This window comes from Oncorhynchus clarkii, chromosome 12, assembly GCF_045791955.1.
Source record: "Oncorhynchus clarkii lewisi isolate Uvic-CL-2024 chromosome 12, UVic_Ocla_1.0, whole genome shotgun sequence".
Taxonomy (NCBI): domain Eukaryota; kingdom Metazoa; phylum Chordata; class Actinopteri; order Salmoniformes; family Salmonidae; genus Oncorhynchus; species Oncorhynchus clarkii.
In genome coordinates, this window is record NC_092158.1 from 53780659 (window position 1) to 53801974 (window position 21316).

Genomic DNA, 21316 nt, shown 5'->3' on the forward strand with positions numbered 1-21316 from the left:
AAAAGAACTGGCAGCACAGCATGTCATCTTCAGAGGTAACCTCTATTATTTCACCTTTCAAGTTTTTGAATAGTGGAATACAGTGAGTAGGCTACACATAGTATTGCCACTCTAAGCCAAAATGTACAATAACTGGAATATGGATGGTTATTATTTTACTGTCAATGCCTGTGTTTTTGTGGGGGCAGTACAGTAAAGAGCGGATGCGTGACCTAGTTTTGGAGTATTGACGTAACAAGCTCGCAGAGAAAGAGGGGAGGGACTTGAGCAGACAGCGTCCCAATAGTTTATGTTTCCGTTATACTTTCTGTATTGAATACATTGAAAATCGCTTGTTTAAATTCAAATATTTGAGTCTGTTCATATTAGGATGGCTGAGCCGTGTGCTAGATATCAGCAGGTGAGTAAAAAAGTTTATCGTGTTTGTTTCAGCTAGCACGCATTAGCTAACTGTTGTTTGTTTACTAAGAAACACGGGTAATTGGTTGGATCTAGGCCTCATTGTTTTGTGAAGGCACCATGACTGCAACGTCAGTTTACAAGTTAATATCAACACGTCATGATGCTTTATAGCTAAATTAAAATGCTAGTTATTTTTGTTGGTTAGCAATACATTTGATTTAACATGGTCAATATTTGTAGGTGATGTTTTGACTTGCTAACTACTGTACACACTCGCTCCTCCAACCCTGTCCTTGGAAAGCTACCCTCCTGTAAGTTTTCGCTCCAACTCCAGTTGTAACTAACCTGGTTTATTTTGTCAACCAGTTCATTATTAGAAGCAGGTGTGCTAGATTATGGTTGGAGAGCCCTGCACTAGCTAGCTACTCAATAGGCGATTAACCTCAACTCCACGTTTCACGGTGGAGTTGAGCAGCGACTAGTGTGTGCTGACAGGACAGGGCAGACATCGCATAACAATACGTTTTTATAAAAAACGACTAATTTCGGCACGTAAAAAGAACACAATATTACACACGTTCTGTGTAATTGCTGGTTAGTGGTTACTCTTTAAATGCATAAATCCGTAGTTGGTTTATGAGAAAAACGTAATTATATTTGACCTCTGAGCTCAAATCCGCCGACACTAGTCGCCGCTCAACTCAATCATAAATCGTGGTGTTGAGTTTTAGTCAGCTAGTGTAACAGATGTCCCACGAAGACAAGACTGGTCTCGGCACCAGTCTAACTATGTAATCGTATTTCGTAAGTCTCTTGTGTTGTGTTTTTAAAGAAATAACTACTCAGCCAGCGACCATAGTTAATTGGTGTTTATTCTGACAATGGCTGTAGATTCGTGATTCATGCGTGCATGAAAATATCAGACTGGGTATTTTGTACTCAAACATAACAATGACAAAAATAGTATACAATGCATGTAAGTATCTGACGATTGACACAAGGAAGCACTTTAGATGTACAGGACAACATTACATTGAGTGTACAAAACATTAAACACCTTCCTAATATTGAGTTGCACCCCTTTTTCCCCTGAGAACTGCTTCAATTCGTTGGGGCATGGACTCTACAAGGTTTCATAAGCTTTCCACAGGGATGCTGGCCCACGTTGACTCCAATGCTTCCCACAGTTGTCAAGTTGGCTGGATGTCCTTTGGGTGGTGGACCAGTCTAAATAAACACAGGAAACTTGAGCGTGATAAACCCAGTAGCGTTTCAGTTCTTGACACACTCAAACCGGTGCACCTGGCACCTACTGCCATAACCCATTCAAAGGCATTTAAATATTTTGTCTTACCGATTCACCCTCTGAATGGCACATATAGACAATCCATGTCTCAATTGTCTCAAGACTTAAAAATCCTTCTTTAAACTACCTTCTACCCGTCATCTAAACTGATTGAAGTGGATTTAACAAGTAAATCAATAAGGGATCATAGCTTTCACCTGGATTTACATGGTCAGTCTGTCATGGAAAGAGCAAGTGTACCTTATGTTTTGTACACTCAGTCTATGTTGATGGCTGTTGTCGTAACGTTGTATTGATTAATGTGACGACTGCTGCACATCAAATGATTAATGGTTTACAATTATGTGATTCAATTAATTAACCTGGAGCACCATGCAAAAGTTTTGGCTTTATTGGGTTTCTATTTCCCAAATTAACTCAAAGAATATCGAACTTTACAACAGTCGCTAATGAATTAAGTTCCTCTACAGTCTCATTCTGAACGGCATAATCCGTGAATCTACACAAACCCGAGTTCCACTAAATAAGTCCATACCACACCAATTGCGTTGATTATTTATTTATTTACTAACAAGCTAAGATTATAATGTAAGATACACACAGTCTAGGCTATTGATTAGAACTTAGTATACTGAAACAGGTCCCTAGCAGGCCAACACAATATGACACGTTACACAAAATGGGGATTTCATAAGCGGGAGAAAGAGAGCGAGAGAAAAGCACACTTGTGTACATTTGTCAACTATGCTGATTTTAACCCTAACTTTGCCTCGAACTGCCACTCTTATGGGTCAGAATATAATGATGTTGAAGGTCTCCGATGGGGTGTCTCTTCGTGGACCGGGTTCCCGACTTCTCTGATGACCTCACGTCTTCGGGTTACCGGGTGTAGCTCTTTGTCCTCACGATGTCAGTGTCCTTTGTCTTAGTGGTCTTTTTCCTCGCCCTTGCTCTGAAAAGGGTTCTTCGGAGGACAGCTAATCAGCAGTGTAGATGGTTCCAGCATTGGAATGAAAGCAGTGTAGACACACGATTCCTTGGAGAGTGGTAACTGGGTGGTCCTGCTTGAATTCACCCTCTTAGACACGTAGCATAGATTGTAAAAAGGTTCCTTTGTCTTCTTCAACCTCATGTTGAATTTTGGGTTTACATCTAATTCGAACCTTGGCTGCAGCCCGTGGTCACTTACATGGAACCCAAACGCGTGCGCCATCGTCCATACATTTATTTTGTCCCCCCCCACCAAACGCGATCACGACACGCAGGTTAAAATATCAAAACTAACTCTGAACCAATTACATTAATTTGGGGACAGGTCGAAAAGCATTAAACATTTATGGCAAGCTAGCTTGCTGTTGCTAGCTAATTTGTCCTGGGATATAAACATTGAGTTGTTATTTTACATGAAATGCACAAGGTTGTCAACTTCGAAAATTAATCCACACAAACGGTCAACCTCCTTCCAGGCTTTTTCTTCTCTGGACTTTATATTGCGATTGGCAACTTTCATAAATTAGGTGCATTACTGCCACCGACCTCGTTCGTCTTACAGTCACCCACGTGAGTATAACCAATGAGGAAATGGCACATGGGTACCTGCTTCTATAAACCAATGAGGAGATGGGAGAGGCAGGACTTGCAGCGCGATCTGCATCACAAAAAAAACTGACTTCTATTCTAGCCCTTGGCAACGCAGACGCTCGTTGGCGCACACAATAATTTAATAATATAGATTTCTAAATTTATTTTGCAACGCTCGCACACGCGACGCAAGCAGTGTAGTCGGGGTATTAGTCTGCTATGTTAATTCTTAACTCACATGTTTTATACCCTTGGGTCAGAAATGGGCATTTCCGCCTCTAGGCAAGTTCTCTGGGTGTAACTAGTTACGAGGCAAGGTCTGGATTTTACTCAGATCCAATTTGGACAACTAACTTCACATTTCGTCTTTACAAAAACATTCTCTTTGATCTGGACATTTTCCACACAACGTACAGTATGCAAACATCAAGTACATAGTGTGAACTCTTCAAGTTACAACGTTTTCATTATAACGTCGTCATTTAACTTTTAATAACATAACAAAAACGGCATTCATTTTCGTGTTTCATCTATCGTCACTACTACCGTTTTGGTTGACGAAACATATTGTCCCAAAGTCCATTTATTGTGTGTTACTGTTCAGAGGTAGATTCTCCATAGGCCCATCATACATTCCATCCCTCCATACTGACAGGACAGAAGGGATTTTGTCTGCTGCCTTAAGATTTACAATTGGCGGGAGTTGTCATAACCCCCCACCACCCTACCTTTCGATCTCTTCCCCGCTGGTGGGTGTGAGAGATATCTCAGTAGGATTATGGTACACGGTAACCAGACCCGAACAGGCCAGTCATGACACTGTAGAGCCGTGATTCATCTGTTAGCATGGAAATAACTGAATTAGCAGGGGCCAATGCGATTGTTACAATTTAAAGCATGCTAGCTCGCTCTTACAGCAATAACATACAAAAGCACATCCCAGGTAGCCCCCAATATCTAACAGGTACTGTGCACACACCATATATACTGAACAAAAATATAAATGCAACAATTTAAAAATAATCTCTCAATTGAAATACATTTAAATCTAATCTATGGACTGGGAATGCAGATAGAATACTGGGAATACAGATAAAATAAATGGTCCTGGGCCTCCCGGGTGGCGTAGTGGTTAAGGGTGCTGTACTGCAGCGCTAGCTGCGCCACCAGAGACTCTGGGTGGGCGTCCAGAGACGCCCAGGCTCTGTCGTAACCGGCCGCGACCGGGAGGTCCGTTGGGCGACGCACAATTGGCCTAGCGTCGTCCGGGTTAGGAAGGGTTTGGCCGGTAGGGAAATCCTTGTCTCATCGCGCACCAGCGACTCCTGTGGCGGGCCGGGCGCAGTGCGCGCTAACCAAGGTTGCCAGGTGCACATTGGTGCGGTTGGCTTCCGGTTTGGATGGCGCTGTGTTAAGAAGCAGTGCGGCTTGGTTGGGTTGTGTATCGGAGGACGCATGACTTTCAACCTTCGTCTCTCCTGAGCCCGTACGGGAGTTGTAGCGATGAGACAAGATAGTAGCTACTAAAACAATTGGATACCATGAAATTGGGGAGAAAAAGTGGTCAAATTCACAAAAAGTAAATAAATAAATGGGCCTCACAATGGGCCTCAGGACCTCGTCACAGTATTTCTGTGCATTCAAATTGCGGTTGATAACATGCAATTGTCTTATGCTTATGCAATTGTCTTATGCGTATGCCTGCCCATACATATATACACACAAAAAAGTATGTGGACACGCTTTCAAATGATTGGATTCGGCTATTTCAGCCACACCCGTTACTGACAGGTGTATAAAAATCAAGCATACATCCATGAAATCTCCATAGACAAACATTGGCAATAGAGTTGGCCTTACTGAAGAGCTATGACTTTCAATGTGTCACCGTCATAGAATGCCACCTTTCCAACAAGTCAGTTTGTAAAATTTCTTCCCTGCCCGGTCAACAGTAAATGCTGTTTTTGTTAAGAGTCTAGGAGCAACAACAGCTCAGCCGCAAAGTGGGAGGCCACACAAGCGTAAAAATTGTCTGGTTGCAACACTCACTACCGAGTTCCAAACTGCCTCTGGACGCAACGTCAGCACAATAATTGTTCGTCTGGAGCTTCATGAAATGGCTTTCCATGGCCGAGCCGCCGCACACAAGTCTAAGATCACAATGCCAAGCGTCGGTTGGCTGGAGTGGTGTAAAGCTCGCCATCATTGGACTCTAGAACATTGGAAATGCACTGTGTGGAGTGATGAATCACGCTTCACCATCGGCAGTCTGACCGACAAATCTGGGTTTGGCGGATGCCAGGGGAACGCTACCTGCTCCAATTCATAGTGCCAACTGTAAAGTTTGGTCTGGGGCTGTTTTTCATGGTTCGGGCTAGGCCCCCTAGTTCCAGTGTAGGGCAATCTTAACACTACAGCATACGTTGTGGCAACAGTTTGGGGCAGGCCCTTTCCTGTTTCAGCATGACAGTGCGCCTATGCACAAATCGAGATCCATACAGAAATGTTTTGTCTCGATCGGTGTGGAAGAACCCCATCAAACACCTTTGGGATGAGTTGGAACTCCGACTGCGAGCCAGGCCTAATCGCCCAACATCAGTCCCCAACCTCACTAATGCTGTTGTGGCTGAATGGAAGCAAGTCCCCACAGCAATGTTCCAACATCTAGTGGAAAGCCTTCCCAGAAGAGTGGAGGCTGTTAAAGCAGCAAAGGGGGGACCAACTCCATATTAATGTCCATGATTTTGGAATGAGATGTTCGACGAATAGATGTCCACATACTTTTGGTCATGTAGTGTACATTCCTTATGTTTCCAAAACCGTACCGCAAGTGATGGGTGTTAATGTTTTAGGGCGAGACCAGGGAGCTTAATAAAAAGATGCCTTCATCAATAAGCGGTAAAGGTAGTTGGCGTCTGTGAATGGACTAACCAGGTAGCTAGGTGAAGTCTATTGAGGGCTAGTGCAATATCCTCCATGAATTTGATCCCTTTATCTCCCATTACAGCTAGGTTTAGTCTAAGTAGGAAACTGATGACTGCCCTTATCAACAATATTAGCTCATTATCACAAGTGACATTCTTTGGTGGGATTTCTACCATTTTATACAGTGTAGCTGACAGCTGGCCCCATCTATGGACTGTATTTCTCTGCCTGAACTCACCAATATTCTGGAGCCTAATCCTCTTGGAAGTTAGTAATGAGTTAACATGACAACTGATGGGCCTGCATACTGATACAAAATAGTATTAACATTTATTGGGGGGGGGGGGGGGACAAGAGGACAACAATCTCTGTTATACAACCAAAATGGAGAACAGTGGGTGTCTGCTTGCCATTTTGTTACATGAGTAGCTAGGTCATGTGAGGTCTGATCAAAGAGTAATGCTGAACCAGAGATGGAAGAGAGAGTAAAACATCCACTTGCTCATTTTTTATGGTTCAATGAAAGTCAATGAACTAAGCAGACCAGACCTAGCTGCTATTGCATTGGTGCTATGGGAGAACTACCCCGTTAACAAGCAGACCAGAACTTTAACATTTTTTCAATGATAAACAGCCTGAGTAAGACATTGTTATTTATCCACTATCTTTGGCTGAATCCTAGCGTGACCCTGTAAGAGGGAAAATGCCATCTCAACGTCGACCTTGTGCAGCGGGCGACCGTCCTATCTCATCTGACCACCGAACATTGGCCTTCATTTTCAGTTAATTTCCTGACGATTCTACATGCTGAATCGCCATCGTTTATTGACACCCAGCAGGGGATATATTGCGCACGTCCGGTGTTCGTTAGGATGTGTCTTGTCCATAAGTCTGCTATAATATGGAGTCGCCTGACCCTGTAGCTTAGTTAGCTTGTTTTCCTTAGGCTACATCTCAATAGTGCTTGGACTGATTTCTTCTCTACGTCATGTTGACGTTGTCACGGTCATCTAGGCCTAACCAGTGTATTGACTCCTCCCCCATGCAGCTGCCCAATGAAGAGGAGCCAGAGGAGGCTCTCCAGGTGGCAGCTGATGCCCCACCCCCTTACAGCAGCATTGCAGAAGAAAATGCAGGTAAAAGCACAATACACACACACACACATCACAGTGCAGCACTATGGTTTGGCCTGGGAATCAATGTCCTTACCTTTACTCCAAGAGACATTGGACATTACACAGTCCAGAACTAGACTATGACCATCAAGTATCTTTGTTAGGACACAGGAGATTTCCCCTTCTAGCGTTAGGTTTACCTATGCTGTTACAGCAATTAGCCCACCATAAGGGGATAGACATCACTGAAGTGTAACACAGCAGCTTATGCTCTGCAATTTCACTTATTTATCTCTCTTAGCTTATTTTGACTACAAAGAAAATGGGGGTTTCCCCAATCCACCATCATACAACGTGGCCACAACGCCCCCTTCCTATGACGAGGCGGAGAGAACCAAGGCTGAAGCCCTTGTTCCCTTGGTGGCTGGAAGGGTGAGTGTCCCACCGTTGCAAACTCCACGTAATCCTCCCGTGTGGTTTTGCCAGACTATTTTATATATGTTTTAAAGGTGTGGCCGATCTCCCAACCAACCTCACTTCTGTTTCGTGTACTGTTTACATTTAGAGCTGGAGGTAGGCTAGTTTCTGAATATAACATCATGAACCCCATTGCAACTAATTGCATATAATGTCAAAGCTAACCTGTTTAACTATGGTTGTGTGTGTAGATATACTGTACTCAGTATAGTGTATTGAAATGGTGAGTCATACATTGTCGGCAGACACCCTAATAATCACTGTCAGATATTGAGACTGCTCATCTATGCCCTCTAGTGGGAAATGTTTTGCCATACCTTGTCATCCCATTTAAATGACTGGTCTGTGTTTCTTTGCCACACACTGCTTGCCTTGCGTACAGCACAGGGAACAACTGGGGACTTTTGATGATGTACTAACTTGCTGTGCACTGGAGGTACAGTAATGGGGTGGAAGTGTGTGGAATGGAATAGTACCGTTAGGCAAAGATGTCGCAGTCATTTGCAGAGACCTGTCTGTCGACCTGTAGCGTATTAGTGGCGCATTTCCTGATAGCACATCAAATGTTATTCTTTCAACTAAATTGAAGCAGCTTTCCAGCTAAATGCCTTCTCCATCCACGACATTAGAGAAATGTAAAGCAACGGGTCAATGAAGAGAAGGAGTTGTGCTTTGTAGCGGGAGTGTTTCCTTTCTTGGTTGATATAGCCTTTTTTAATGGGATTTCCATCATAAAAGGACTTGGTAATGATCTCTACCGTATGTTTATCTCTATCTCTGCAGGATGAAGACTTTGTAGCCAGGGACGACTTTGAGGATGCAGACCAGCTGCGGATAGGGAACGATGGCATTTTCATGCTGACCTTTTTTAGTAAGTCACATCTTGAAGTAAGATCTTCTCCTTGGTTGGGACGGGGGTTGGTACACTACACAACAGCGAAATGAAGAACAGTCATGTAATGTATTTATTTCCCGATACAGGTATTTGATGGATCTGTGATGTGATCGTAGAATGTTATATTGTGAGGAGAAAGCCCATCCTAGTAGACCATATAGCCTCTTTCCCTCTCTTCCTCCACTTTAGTGGCATTCCTTTTCAACTGGATCGGCTTCTTCCTGTCCTTCTGTCTGACCACGTCGGCAGCAGGCCGCTACGGGGCCATCTCTGGCTTCGGCCTGTCACTCATCAAGTGGATCCTCATTGTCCGGGTAAGATTTCCCTACCAACCCTCCCTGAGATGTAAAGGTGGTAGACAAAGGTTTCCCTGATATTTATATACAACAAATAAATACTTTATTAGAATAAGATTTTGGTCAGAGTAGATTGTGGTTCCTTAACATAAGCATCTAGTGGCAGGGATCTGATGGCAAAGCATCAGATCATGATCATGGTTTCCCTCTTCCAGAGCCCAAGATCAATCACATTCATGGTTACTATGACCAGTCCACTTATCTTTTATGTTTGTGTGATTATTATTTATTTATTTTTCTCCCCAGTTCTCCACCTATTTCCCTGGGTACTTTGATGGGCAGTACTGGCTGTGGTGGGTGTTCCTGGTATTGGGTAAGTACAACCAGTTTTGTCTTTCTCATTTGTAGTACTAGACATGTAAATACAGAAACATTGTAACATTGGTGTAAAGGTATCTATCTATTCAATGGATAGTATGCATAAATCCAATACATTATGACAATGACCCTTATAGAAGAGTTAAATAGAGCTGCAATATGTAACTTTTTGGGAGACTCAACCAAATTCGCATAGAAATGTGTGTTATAGAGGCGTCATTCTCATTGAAAGCAAGTCAAAGAAGCGCCATATGTGTTCTATGTGCACTTTCTATGCTTCTCGTTCTTAAGTTTTGTTTTTGCGTCTTTTACTTTTCAGTTTTGTACACCAGCTTCGAACAGCTAAAAATACAATATTTTTGGTTCTTGAGAATATATTTCAGTGGTTTAGACTGTACAATGGTTCTCTACATTGGCTGTGGTGGGTTTGTCACGAACTGAAATTAGGCGAACTATTCGAACCGGGAAATGGCAGAGCAATTTCGGCATAGTGCACCTTTAAACACACACTATCTTGTTTGTGCTGCTGGGAGTTGGGAAGTGTTAACCCAAAAAACATGATTGAAAAAGAAAAATAACTACTGTTAAATCCTGCTAAAATAACAGTGACCCTTATTGCCCCAATCTACTGTATTCTCTGTCCTCCAGGATTCTTGCTCTTCCTCAGAGGATTCATCAACTACGCCAAGATCCGTAAAATGGCAGACTCCTTTTCTAGTCTCCCGCGAACCAGAGTCCTTTTCATCTACTAAAAGGGGAAATCTGAACTCTTCTTTAGGAAAGTTTGCTATCTGGCCTCAACTCCATCACGAAAAACAGAGAGGAAACACCTCTTGTTTTGCTGCTGATAAATTGGACAAAATAATTTCTATGTCTCTTGATGTAAACTAGTGGATGTTGACAATTCTGTAACTATTCAATCATTAGTGGTTTATTTCAAGTGCTGTTTGGAATCAAGTCTGTGACGTATAAATAATGGTTAGACTAACCTGTACCCCTCCGCACATTGCCTCGGTACCGGTACCCCCTGTATATATCCTCAGTATAGTTATTTTATTGTTTTATTTTTGTATTATTATTTTTTTACTTTAGTTTATTTAGTAAATATTTTCTTAACTGCATTGTTAAGGGCTTGTAAGTAAGCATTTCACGGTACGGTCGACACCTGTTGTATTTGGCGCATGTGACAAATAACATTTTATATCATTTGTATTATCTGTTTAACAATGGCATGTACTGTTCCTGTTAAACAATAGGGGGCAGTCTTTGTCTTTTTCTCTGTCCTCTTTCAAAGTGTTTGACATGGAGACCGCTCGGCTCTATGCTGACCCTGTGGAACTACCCATAGAGTTATGTCTGTGAATAGGAGCATTGAGTGAAATCTATTGATGTATATGATAATGAAATTAAAGTTAGTCTTTTCAAGATGTAGCCTTCAATGTGGAGAAAACAGAATGATTTTGTATTCAAGCTTAATTTTTACTCTGGAAATCCTAGTAAATACAGTGGTGGAGGAATGCACTGGAACCTTGTAGCTAGGGGTTTGTGAGAATCCCAGGCAAATTGGCTAAGATCATTTACACTGAACAAAAATATCTAAAAGCATCATGCATTTTTTTTTGTGAGTTACAGTTTGTGTAAGTAAACCAGTCAATTGAAATATATTCGTTAGACCCTAATCTATGGAATTCACATGACTCGGAATACAGATATGCATCTGTTGGTCACAGATACAGTACCAGTCAAAAGTTTGGACACCTACTCATTCAAGGGTTTTTCTTTATTTTGACTATTTTCTACATTTGTAGAATAATAGTGAAGACATCAAAACTATCAAATTAAACATGGAATCATGTAAAACAGAGAAGTGCCAAAGATTTGTTTTCGCAAACATCCTTTCTGAATGTAAAAGTAATCCTCGAAGTAATCAGGTCGTGTTTCAAAAGTATCTAATCTGATTACAATATTTTTTCAGGTAATGTAACTGATTAAAGTTATTGTTTTTTTGTAATTGACTACATGTAATCTGTTACTCCCCAACCCTGTGCAATAAGCAGCAAAATAACTATAATGGTGAAACATGGAGAAATGGTTTGATTAATTGGGATGAAATCTTCCTAGAAGTGACACAGGTTAATGGTTAATGGAGGGACATGTCAAAATGCAGAATTTGTATGATTCATGTAATTCTCCATGTGGTCTATATTAAAGAGAACTTAAAAGGCTTTTAAAATTATATGTTGGTGCACAATTTCTACTTAAAATATCAAAGGGACGCAAAAGGCACCCATTTTGTGGAATGACGCTGCTATTGATAGCCAACCCACATTCGGCTCCCGAGTGGCGCTTTGGTCTAAGGCATTGCATCTAAGTGCAAGAGATGTTGAATTCTACTTTGTAGAATAATAGTGAAGACATCAAAACTATGAAATAACATATGGAATCATGTAGCAACCAAAAAGGTGTTAAACAAATCCAAATATATTTGAGATTCTTCAAATAGCCACCCTTTGCCTTGACAGCTTTGCACACTCTTGGCATTCTCCCAACCAGCTTCATGAGGTAGTCACCAGGAATGCATTTCAATTAACAGGTGTGCCTTGTTAAACGTTAATTTGTGGAATTTCTTAATGTGTTTGAGCCAATCAGTTGTGTTGTGACAAGGTAGGGGTAGTATACAGAAGATAGCCCTATTTGGTAAACGACCAAGTCCATATTATGGCAGGAACAGCTCAAATAAGCAAAGAGAAACTACAGTCCATCATTACTTTAATGACATGAAGGTCAGTCAATCTGGAAAATGTCAAGAACTTTGAAAGTTTCTTCAAGTGCAGTCGCAAAACCATCAAGCTCTGTGATGAAACTGGCTCATGCAGCGCAACACATCTCCTTCTCATAGAGTTGATCAGGCTGTTGATTGTGGCCTGTGGAATGTTGTCCCACTCCTCTTCAATGGCTGTGAAAAGTTGCTGAATATTGGCGGGAACTGAAACACATTGTCGTACACGTCGATCCAGAGCATCCCAAACATGCTCAATGGGTGACATCTGGTGAGTATGCAGGCCATGGAAGAACTGGGACATTTTCAGCTTCCAGGAATTGATTACAGATCCTTGTGACATGGGGCAGTGTATAATCATGCTGAAAAATGAGGTGATGAGGGTGGATGAATGGCACAACAATGGGCCTCAGGATTGCATCACGGTATCTCTGCATTCAAATTGCCATCGATAAAATGCAATTGTGTTCATTGTCTGTAGCTTATGCCCGCCCATACCCTAACCCCACCATGGGGCACTCCGTTCACAACGTTGACATCAGCAAACCGCTTGCCCACACGATGCTGTACACATTGACTGCCATCTGCCCAGTACAGTTGAAACCAGGATTCATCCGTGAAGAGCACACTTCTCCATCCAGGGTGCCAGTGGCCATCGAAGGTGAGCATTTGCCCACTGAATTTGGTTACAACGAATAACTGCAGTCAGGTCAAGATCCTGATGAGATGAGGACGACGAGCACGCAGATGAGCTTCCCTGAGACGGTTTCTGACAGTTCGTGCAGAAATGTTTCGGTTGTGCAAACCCACAGTTCCATCAGCTGTCCGGGTGGCTGGTCTCAGATGATCCTGCAGTCGAAGAAGCCGGATGTGGAGGTCCTGGGCTAACGTGATTAAACGTGGTCTGCGGTTGTGAGGCCAGTTGAACGTACTGCCAAATTCTCTAAAACAATATTGGAGGTGGCTTCTGGTAGAAAAATCAACATTATGTTCTCTGGCAACAGCTCTGGTGGACATTCCTGCAGTCAGCATGCCAATTGCACACTCCCTCAACTTTAGACATGTGGCATTGTGTTGTGTGACAAAACTGCACATTTTAGAGTGGCCTTTTATTGTCCCCAGCACAAGGTGCAACTGTATAACGATCATGCTGTTTAATCAGCTTCTTGATATGCCACACCTGTCAAGTAGATGGATTGTCTTGGCAAAGGTGAAATGCTCACTAACAGGGATGTAATCACATTTTTTGCAAAACATTTGAGAGAAATAGGTTTCTGTGCGAATGGAAAATTTCTGGACAGGATCTAGTTTTAGAAATCTTAACCCAATTGATCTCTTATTATTATTATTATTTGGTATCATGGCATTTGTTTGTGTTTGTGCATGCTGCCACCTACTGTGTGTGGTCGACCATGTTACATTTTGATACAAAAATAAAAAGGAAGCGGAAAAGGAAAGAACTGCACCGCCAACTAACCGTATAGTACAGTTGATAACCATGACATTGAATGCTAAGAAGCCAACCTTACTGAAGCACAAAATTGTATCACTCTGTGTTAGCCTAGGCCTAATACTCACCCCATCATCCTCTACTCTCTTTACTGCCTCAGCACACGACACCTTCTGTTCTACTCTGACCCTGGCAATCTCAGCCTGTATCCTTCTGACTCTGGCAACCTCAACCTGTCTACCTCACACTGGGCACTTCTGATCCCCAGCAACATGGGCACCTTCACAATTGACACCATTTTTTCCCACCGATGCTACACATTCCTTTGTCCCATGCCCTCCTGCACACTTCTCACATCTTGGAATCTCCCTCCTACACACTGCTGCAATATGACCATAAGCTTGGCATCTAAAACACCTTAGTGGGTTTGGCACAAAAGCTCTCACGGGATAACTGACATATCCTGACATTACTTTGTCAGGTAAATACTCTGCTTCAAAACAAAAAAATGACAGACAGTGGGTTCTCAGTTTCACCATCACAGACACAGGAAATCTTCAGTTTCAGTTGTTCCACAGCACTTAACGCCACCCCAGTAATCACTCCTTCAAAGGTTCCTTGCTCCTGAAAGCAAAGCAAGTCACAGGTTTTGTCCCAATGCACGTATCGCAAGTGCCCGCTCTCTCTGCGCGGAAGAAACACTGAAAATCATCCCAAGACCACTTCGAACTACCTTCACCAGTTTAACAGTACCCAACTTATTTTCTACCCACCCTGAGCCTACATATGGGCCAGACAAAAGGCAGGGATGCACTTTCTCCAAAAATACCACTCCCACTGGGCCTAATTAATCCTTTACATGACCATCAGGGTGAGGCTTGGACTCAGAGATCTTAGAAAATAATAATAATAATGCTTTAACCTTCACCACACCTACAACCACAGGTAATTCATCCTCACTCCTGTCAGGTTAAATTTCAAAGCTATCAGAGACAGCAGAGTGTGGTTTGTACTTGGCGCCATACTTCCTCAAAACACATCTAACCTCTGCACTCATATCTTTACTTTCTTCCTTGCTGCCCATAACCACGTCTATCCATTCACCACGCTCTTGCCACACCTTGATATGTTGTATTGTTTGCAGAGCATGCACTAACAAGGTTGGGTAGGATACTTTCTGAATGTAATCCGTTACAAGTTACGTGTCCAATTTTTTAAAAAAAATCAGTAACATAATCTGATTACATTCAGTTACTTTTAGATTACTTTCCTCTTAAAAGGCATTGGAAGAAGACAAGAATGTATGTTACCAATTGAACAACATCCATTGCAGGACAAATCAATGTTAAAGTTTACATAGCTGGACATATATGGGGATGTTACATTTGACTTTATGGGTTATTTATTTAGGCTTCTTCTAACCCATTGCTTTCTACTACATATAATAATACGATTAAATTATATATTTACATTAAACACCAAAGTCTATCAGAATTCCAGTCATTCCAATAAATGTTATACTTCTTGATCTTCAAGAATAGGACTTGGAAATATGAAAGTATAGATTAGCCAAATTGTTTTACTTGAGTATAACCCCAAAACTAAGGATTTATTAGCCAGCCCTACTCTGTTGTTTATTTTGTTGTCATGGAGGACTGATTGGGCTCATTGATTTGAGTTAAAAAATAAATGCTGCTCTCATGGAATGGCATGCTTTGAGCACTACTGAAAAGTGTTATTTACATGTGAAAAATGAATGCCATATGCTGCATTTGCTATAGGCCCATTGTTTACCTTTTTGTTGGCACTTTGATATCTTGATAATATGCAGCTGTTTAAAAGGCAAGTCCACATTGAAACAAAAACAAAATGGTTGCCCCGCCTCTGTTTTGGTAAAAAGCTGAGGGATGGGCCTGGAGAAATGTAACCACCCTCAGATTAATAGACAGAGCTATGCATGCAAGGACAGACCATCCAAGATATCAAAATTATTGTTTTAACCATGTTATGAGGCTACACCGTGTTTGTTTACATTTACAATGTTTACAAACATTGGAGAAAACAAGCTTATATTAAATGTTCTCATGGAGTGTGACAGTTGAACTAAGCTTATGAGCCATTTCTAAGTTATATTCTTCAAGAATCAATGAAAGCAATGGGGGCATGTAGCCTAGGGGTTAGAGTGTTGGGTCAGTAACCGAGCTGACAGGGTAAAAATCTGTCTTTCTACCCCTTTACAAGGCAGTTAACCCACTGTTCTCCGGTAAGCCATCATTGTAAATAAGAATGTGTTCTTAACTGACTTGCCATGTTAAATAAAGGTTAAATAATAAAATAAATACATATATATATATATATATATATATATATATATATAATTTATAAGTCAAAAAATGGGTGTAGCAACAACAGATTCTGTGCAAGTTTGAGCATGTATCCATTAGGACTATGGATAAAAAAATATCACCATGAATTAGATTGAGCAATAAAAGCCTCATTTTTATTCCATAGACTGGGATCCGCACTATGCAGCTGTTGCTGGAATGCATTCTTCACTGGCTGTCCACTGGTTAAAAAAAATGGTTGATAGGAAGCTTAAACTTCTTGAATTCAACCATTATTGGATTCAAATACACATTTAGATTTGTGAACAGCCATCCACAACAACCACAATCTGTAAGGCGCAAATAGCTAAATGAGAGAGCAGCAGTGTGATTCACATCAATGCGCTATGTAGATATCAATAATAAGTGATATATCTGTATCGCCATAGACTACACCACTGCAGTCGTCCTTACCTCCAAGCGTTTATTCAAGTCGCACCATTGGAAGATTTAGCTTGGACTGTAGCCTACAAAAGCCTATTCCTGCTCTTTCCCCACGATCCATCAAACACATTTGGTGTGTCATCATAGTGGTCTCTGACTTGTGGTCGAACTCGCTTAGTTGGAACAAATTTACATGAACACCTTTTTCAAGCCTGATTTGAATGTCATTGAGAAAACAGAGAAGTGTCAAATATTTATTTCGCAAACATCCTTTCTGAATGTAAAAGTAATCCTCAAAGTAATCATGTAGTTTTGCAAAAGTATCTGTAATCTGATTGCAATTTTTGGGCAGGTAATGTAACGGATTACAGTTACTGTTTTTTTGTAATCCCGTACACGTAATTGACTACATGTAATCCGTTACTCCCCAACCCTGTGCAATAAGCAGCAAAATAACTATAATGGTTAAACATTGAGAAATGGTTTGATTAAGTGGGATGAAATCTTCCTAGAAGTGACACAGGTTAATGGTTAATGGAGGGACATATGATTAATGTAATTTTCCATGTGGTCTATATTAAAGAGAACTTAAAAGGCTTTTAAAATTATATGTTGGTGCACAATTTCTACTTAAAATATCAAAGGGACGCAAAAGGCACCCATTTCGTGGAACGACCCAGGTATTGATCGTCAACCCACATTGGGCTCCCGAGTGGCGCGTTGGTCTCAGGCATTGCATCTCAGTGCAAGAGGCTTCGAATCCAGGCTGTATCACATCCGGCCGTGATTTGGAGTCCCATAGGGTGGCGCACAATTGGCCCAGTGTCGTCTGGGATTGGCCAGGGTAGGCCGTCATTGCAAATAAGAATTTGTTCTTAACTAGTTAAATAAAGGTAATATAAAAATAAATTCAGCCTCAAGTAAATTGCAGGCTGATCACCTGATTGTAAAACTTAAACAGAGTATTCAGGGGAAGGGGTGTAGCGAGCAGATTTGTGTGTGGAGGATGTGGTGTCGCCAGTCGCTACTGACATTATGCTGGCCCTCCCCATTGCTCCTCTCCTCCCCTCCCTGCCCTTCATATGAGTAATTTGGTGTGTGTTTGTGTGTGTGTGTGTGTGTGTGTGTGTGTGTGTGTGTGTGTGTGTGTGTGTGTGTGTGTGTGTGTGTGTGTGTGTGTGTGTGTGTGTGTGTGACAGTTTGTTGGGGGATGGGAGGCAGGGGCTGACTCTGTACTGATAAGGTCAGCCTGACAGTGGGCGGAGAAGAGAGGATAGGATGTTAGCTCACACTGGCTGGTGGCAGGAGGGAGGAGGGAAGGCTGGTTGCCTGAGGGTGACGGATGAGCAGCGGTGACTCATCGTCGGGCTGCCGTTGCCATGGGGCAGACAGCAGGTAGTTCAGCCCAGAGCTTCCCTACCCCCCACATGCTCGCTCCGCTCAGCACACCCTCTCAGCCTCGCTTTCATCTTCATCCCCACCAGCTCCTCTTCCTCACCACTCTGACTCACTCCTCCTCTCCAGTGGCATCACTTTAAAAAAAATGCTTACATTGTTATGGTGAATGCCTTTTTCTCATCTCTGGGCTAAACCTGGCAGGACATATCTGAATGTAGCTCATGAATGAAGTGCTTTGGATTGTCGCCTCCCTTGTCTTCTGCGTCTCATTTGTCATTTCACTTGTAAGGATAATGTATTTGTGAATGATACTTGCTCTGTGGTGTTAGTATGTGTGAGAGAGGGTGCTGAGTCGGTCCTCAGGTCTGTGTAGGCACCGGACAGCGCCTGGGAAAGGAGAGTGGGGGGGCTGCATGGCTGGGGAGACGTCACACTAGGCTTCCGCAGTGCATCAAGGGAACTGGGCTGCCTCTGACTCATACCGTCAGGAGAGGAGGGGGAGGAGGAGCAGGGAGAGGGGAGGAGGGGAGGAGGGGAGGAGGGGAAGGGGGTCTGCTCTTTCCTCCCATCCCTCTCCCTCCCCCACTGTTTCCATCGCTTGGTTGCTCTAGCAGTGATGTAATCCAGGTGACCTATTCGTCACAGCCCTCCCCCGCTTCCCCTCTCTCTCTCTCTCTCTCTCTCTCCCTCTCCCTCCCTCCCTCCCTCCCTCCCTCCCTCCCTCCCACCCAGCTGACTGACTGTCTGGCTGGCTGGCTGACTGACTGAATGCATGAATGGACCGCTCTCCTTTCACTGGGTGGCGGGGGAGAGGAGGGGGGGGAGGGGGGTGTCAGGGAGCCAAGCAGCAAAGCGTCACACATTCACAAATAAAAAAGAAGGCAAGCTAGAGCTCCCAAAGTAGCCGGGCTGAATAGCTCTGAAATGAGTTGTATGCTGATCTCATCCATTGCCGCCTACGTAGGTGTGTGTGTGTACATTATTTGTGAATGAGAGTTTCATTCATACTGAAATGCCTGTGGATATTGGTTGTCTTGCATGTGTGTGAATATCTGTCACCGTGACTTTTGTCCTGTATCCTTTGCAACCTGCATGCACGTGTGACATTGACCGAAAGGAAAATCTGTCTAGTTAAAGAGTCTAGAATTCTAGATTACACATGACGTTCATTCATAACATTTTAGCGTGGAAGATTTTTGTCAATGAATTGCTGATACAATTACGTTAATGTATTTTGGAGCTTTCCCTGGATAACCAGCTGTGCTCAGCAGGCTGTGAGGCTGTGTGTGTGCGTGTGTGTGTCTGTGTGCGTGTGCGCACGCATTTGTGCCTGTGTGATGCTGATAGAGGAATGTATTTGCGTGTGCTCATTGTCAGTCAGCAGACCCTGGCCGTCTCTGCCTTGATCGTGTATGAGTCAGTGCTGCAGTGCTCTGTGGGAGGGGCTAGGATTGGATCTCCTGCTGTAAGCCTGGCCAAACGCACGCACACGCACTGACACTAACGCGTTATGCTGTCACATCCGGCCCTCCGCTCCACATTGTGGCCTATTATTAGCTGCCTGCATAGCTTATTGTCTTGCGATGATCTAACCAAATGAACTTGGATGCAGAAGTTCTCAAACCTCGGATCGGGGACCCCCAGCCGATCCGTGCATTTGAACTATTCTGCATCTAGCACACCTGATTCAAATAGTCAACTAACCATCAAGCCCTTGACTAGGTGAATCAGGTGAGTTAGTTCAGGGCTACAACACAATTGTGAAACGTCTGGGGGTCCAAGAGGAGAGGTTTGAAAGCCACTGCAATAGAGAGCTGGAGAAAGAAGAGAAAAGAGAGAGAGATTAAGGGGATGGGGAAGAGGAAGTGCATGTGTGTGAGGGGCAGGGTGGATATAGAGCTTGTAGGTGGGAGTCTCTTGAGAGCAAGCTCAGCTGTAGTTTGGAATGTCACAAGCAATGACTGTCCTATTATTTGAGCCTCAATTGTACTGTGTCAAAGATCTCTGATCTTTATATGTCCCTCACTCTGACAATATATATAGCAACCATAATGTTGTAATTACTTCAGGAGGATGTCATAGACGCTAACACTGTTAGCCTACACCTCTTTACTTGTACACTACAGAACCACTAGTATGTATGTATGTATACTACCTTTCAAAAGTTTGGGGTCACTTAGAAATGTCCTTGTTTTGTCAATTAAAATAACATAAAATTGTTAATGTTGTAAATTACTATTGTAGCTGGAAATTGCAGATTATTTAATGGAATATCTACATAGGCTGCCATCGATAAGAGACAATACTGTGCAGCCATATTCATCGACCTGGCGAAGGCTTTCGACTCTGTCAATCACCATATTCTTATCGGCAGACTCAACAGCCTTGGTTTCTCAAATGACTGCAACGCCTTGGTTCACCGACTACTTCTCTGATAGAGTTCAGTGTGTCTAATCGGAGGGACTGTTGTCCGGACCTCTGGCAGTCTCTATGGGGTGCCACAGGGTTCAATTCTCGGGCCGACTCTCTTCTCTGTATACGTCAACGATGTCGCTCTTGCCGCTGGTGATTCTCTGATCCACCTCTACGCAGACGACACCATTCTGTATACTTCTGTCCCTTCTTTAGACACTGTGCTAACTAACCTCCAGACGAGCTTCAATGCCATACAACTCTCCTTCCATGGCCTACAACTGCTCTTAAATGCAAGTAAAAATATATAAATGCTCTTCAACCGATCGCTGCCCGCACCTGCCCGCCCGTCCAGCATCACTACTCTGGACGGTTCTGACCTAGAATATGTGGACATCTACAAATACCTAGTTGTCTGGTTAGACTGTAAACTCTCCTTCCAGACCCACATTAAGCATCTCCAATCCAAAATTAAATCTAGAATCGGCTTCCTATTTCGCAACAAAGCATCCTTTACTCATGCTGCCAAACATACCCTCGTAAAACTGACAATCCTACCAATCCTCGACTTCGGCGATGTCCTTTCCAAAATAGCCTCCAACACTCTACTCAAAAAATTGGATGCAGTCTATCACAGTGCCATCTGTTTTGTCACCAAAGCCCCATATACAGTTCTGCCCACCACTGCGACCTGTACGCTCTTGGTGGCTGGCCCTCGCATCATACTCGTCGCCAAACCCACTGGCTCCAGGTCATCTACAAGTCTTTGCTAGGTAAAGCCCCGCCTTATCTCAGTTCACTGGTCACCATAGCAGCACCTGCGCCCCAGCAGGTGTATGTCACTGGTCACCCCCAAACCCAATTCCTCCTTTGGACGCCTTTCCTGACAGTTCTCTGCTGCCAATGACTGGAACGAACTGCAAAAATCACTGAAGCTGGAGACTCTTATCTCCCTCACTAACTTCAAGCACCAGCTGTCAGAGCAGCTTACAGATCACTGCACCTGTACATAGCCCATCTGTAAATAGCCCATCCAACTACCTCATCTCCATACTGTATTTATTTATTTATTTTGCTCCTTTGCACCCCAATATCTTTCTACTTGCACATTCAGCTTCTGCACATCTATGACTC

At 42.9% G+C, this 21316-nt stretch overlaps 1 protein-coding gene across 2 annotated transcripts; it reads left to right on the forward strand.

Moving 5' to 3' along the window:
* The first annotated feature begins 231 nt into the window (after positions 1-231).
* LOC139420811 (NEDD4 family-interacting protein 1-like) lies at positions 232-11608 on the forward strand. Of its 2 annotated transcripts, XM_071171104.1 has the most exons (8): positions 242-400; positions 7263-7350; positions 7631-7761; positions 8189-8242; positions 8590-8677; positions 8891-9015; positions 9304-9370; positions 10024-11608. In XM_071171104.1, exons 1-8 carry the CDS (start codon positions 371-373, stop codon positions 10125-10127), a joined length of 687 nt encoding a protein of 228 aa, XP_071027205.1. In that variant the 5' UTR covers positions 242-370; the 3' UTR covers positions 10128-11608. The 2 variants fall into 2 exon arrangements, with proteins under 2 accessions (XP_071027206.1, XP_071027205.1); XM_071171105.1 differs by lacking the exon at positions 8189-8242 and having other exon boundaries at positions 232-400.
* The last annotated feature ends 9708 nt before the right edge of the window (positions 11609-21316 follow it).

Coding starts and splice junctions, on each gene's coding strand:
- LOC139420811 (XM_071171104.1), top strand. CDS start 371: ATGGCTGAGCCGTGTGCTAGATATCAGCAG. Junction 401..7,262: donor CGTGTGCTAGATATCAGCAG/GTGAGTAAAAAA, acceptor TCCCCCATGCAG/CTGCCCAATGAAGAGGAGCC. Junction 9,016..9,303: donor AGTGGATCCTCATTGTCCGG/GTAAGATTTCCC, acceptor TTTTCTCCCCAG/TTCTCCACCTATTTCCCTGG.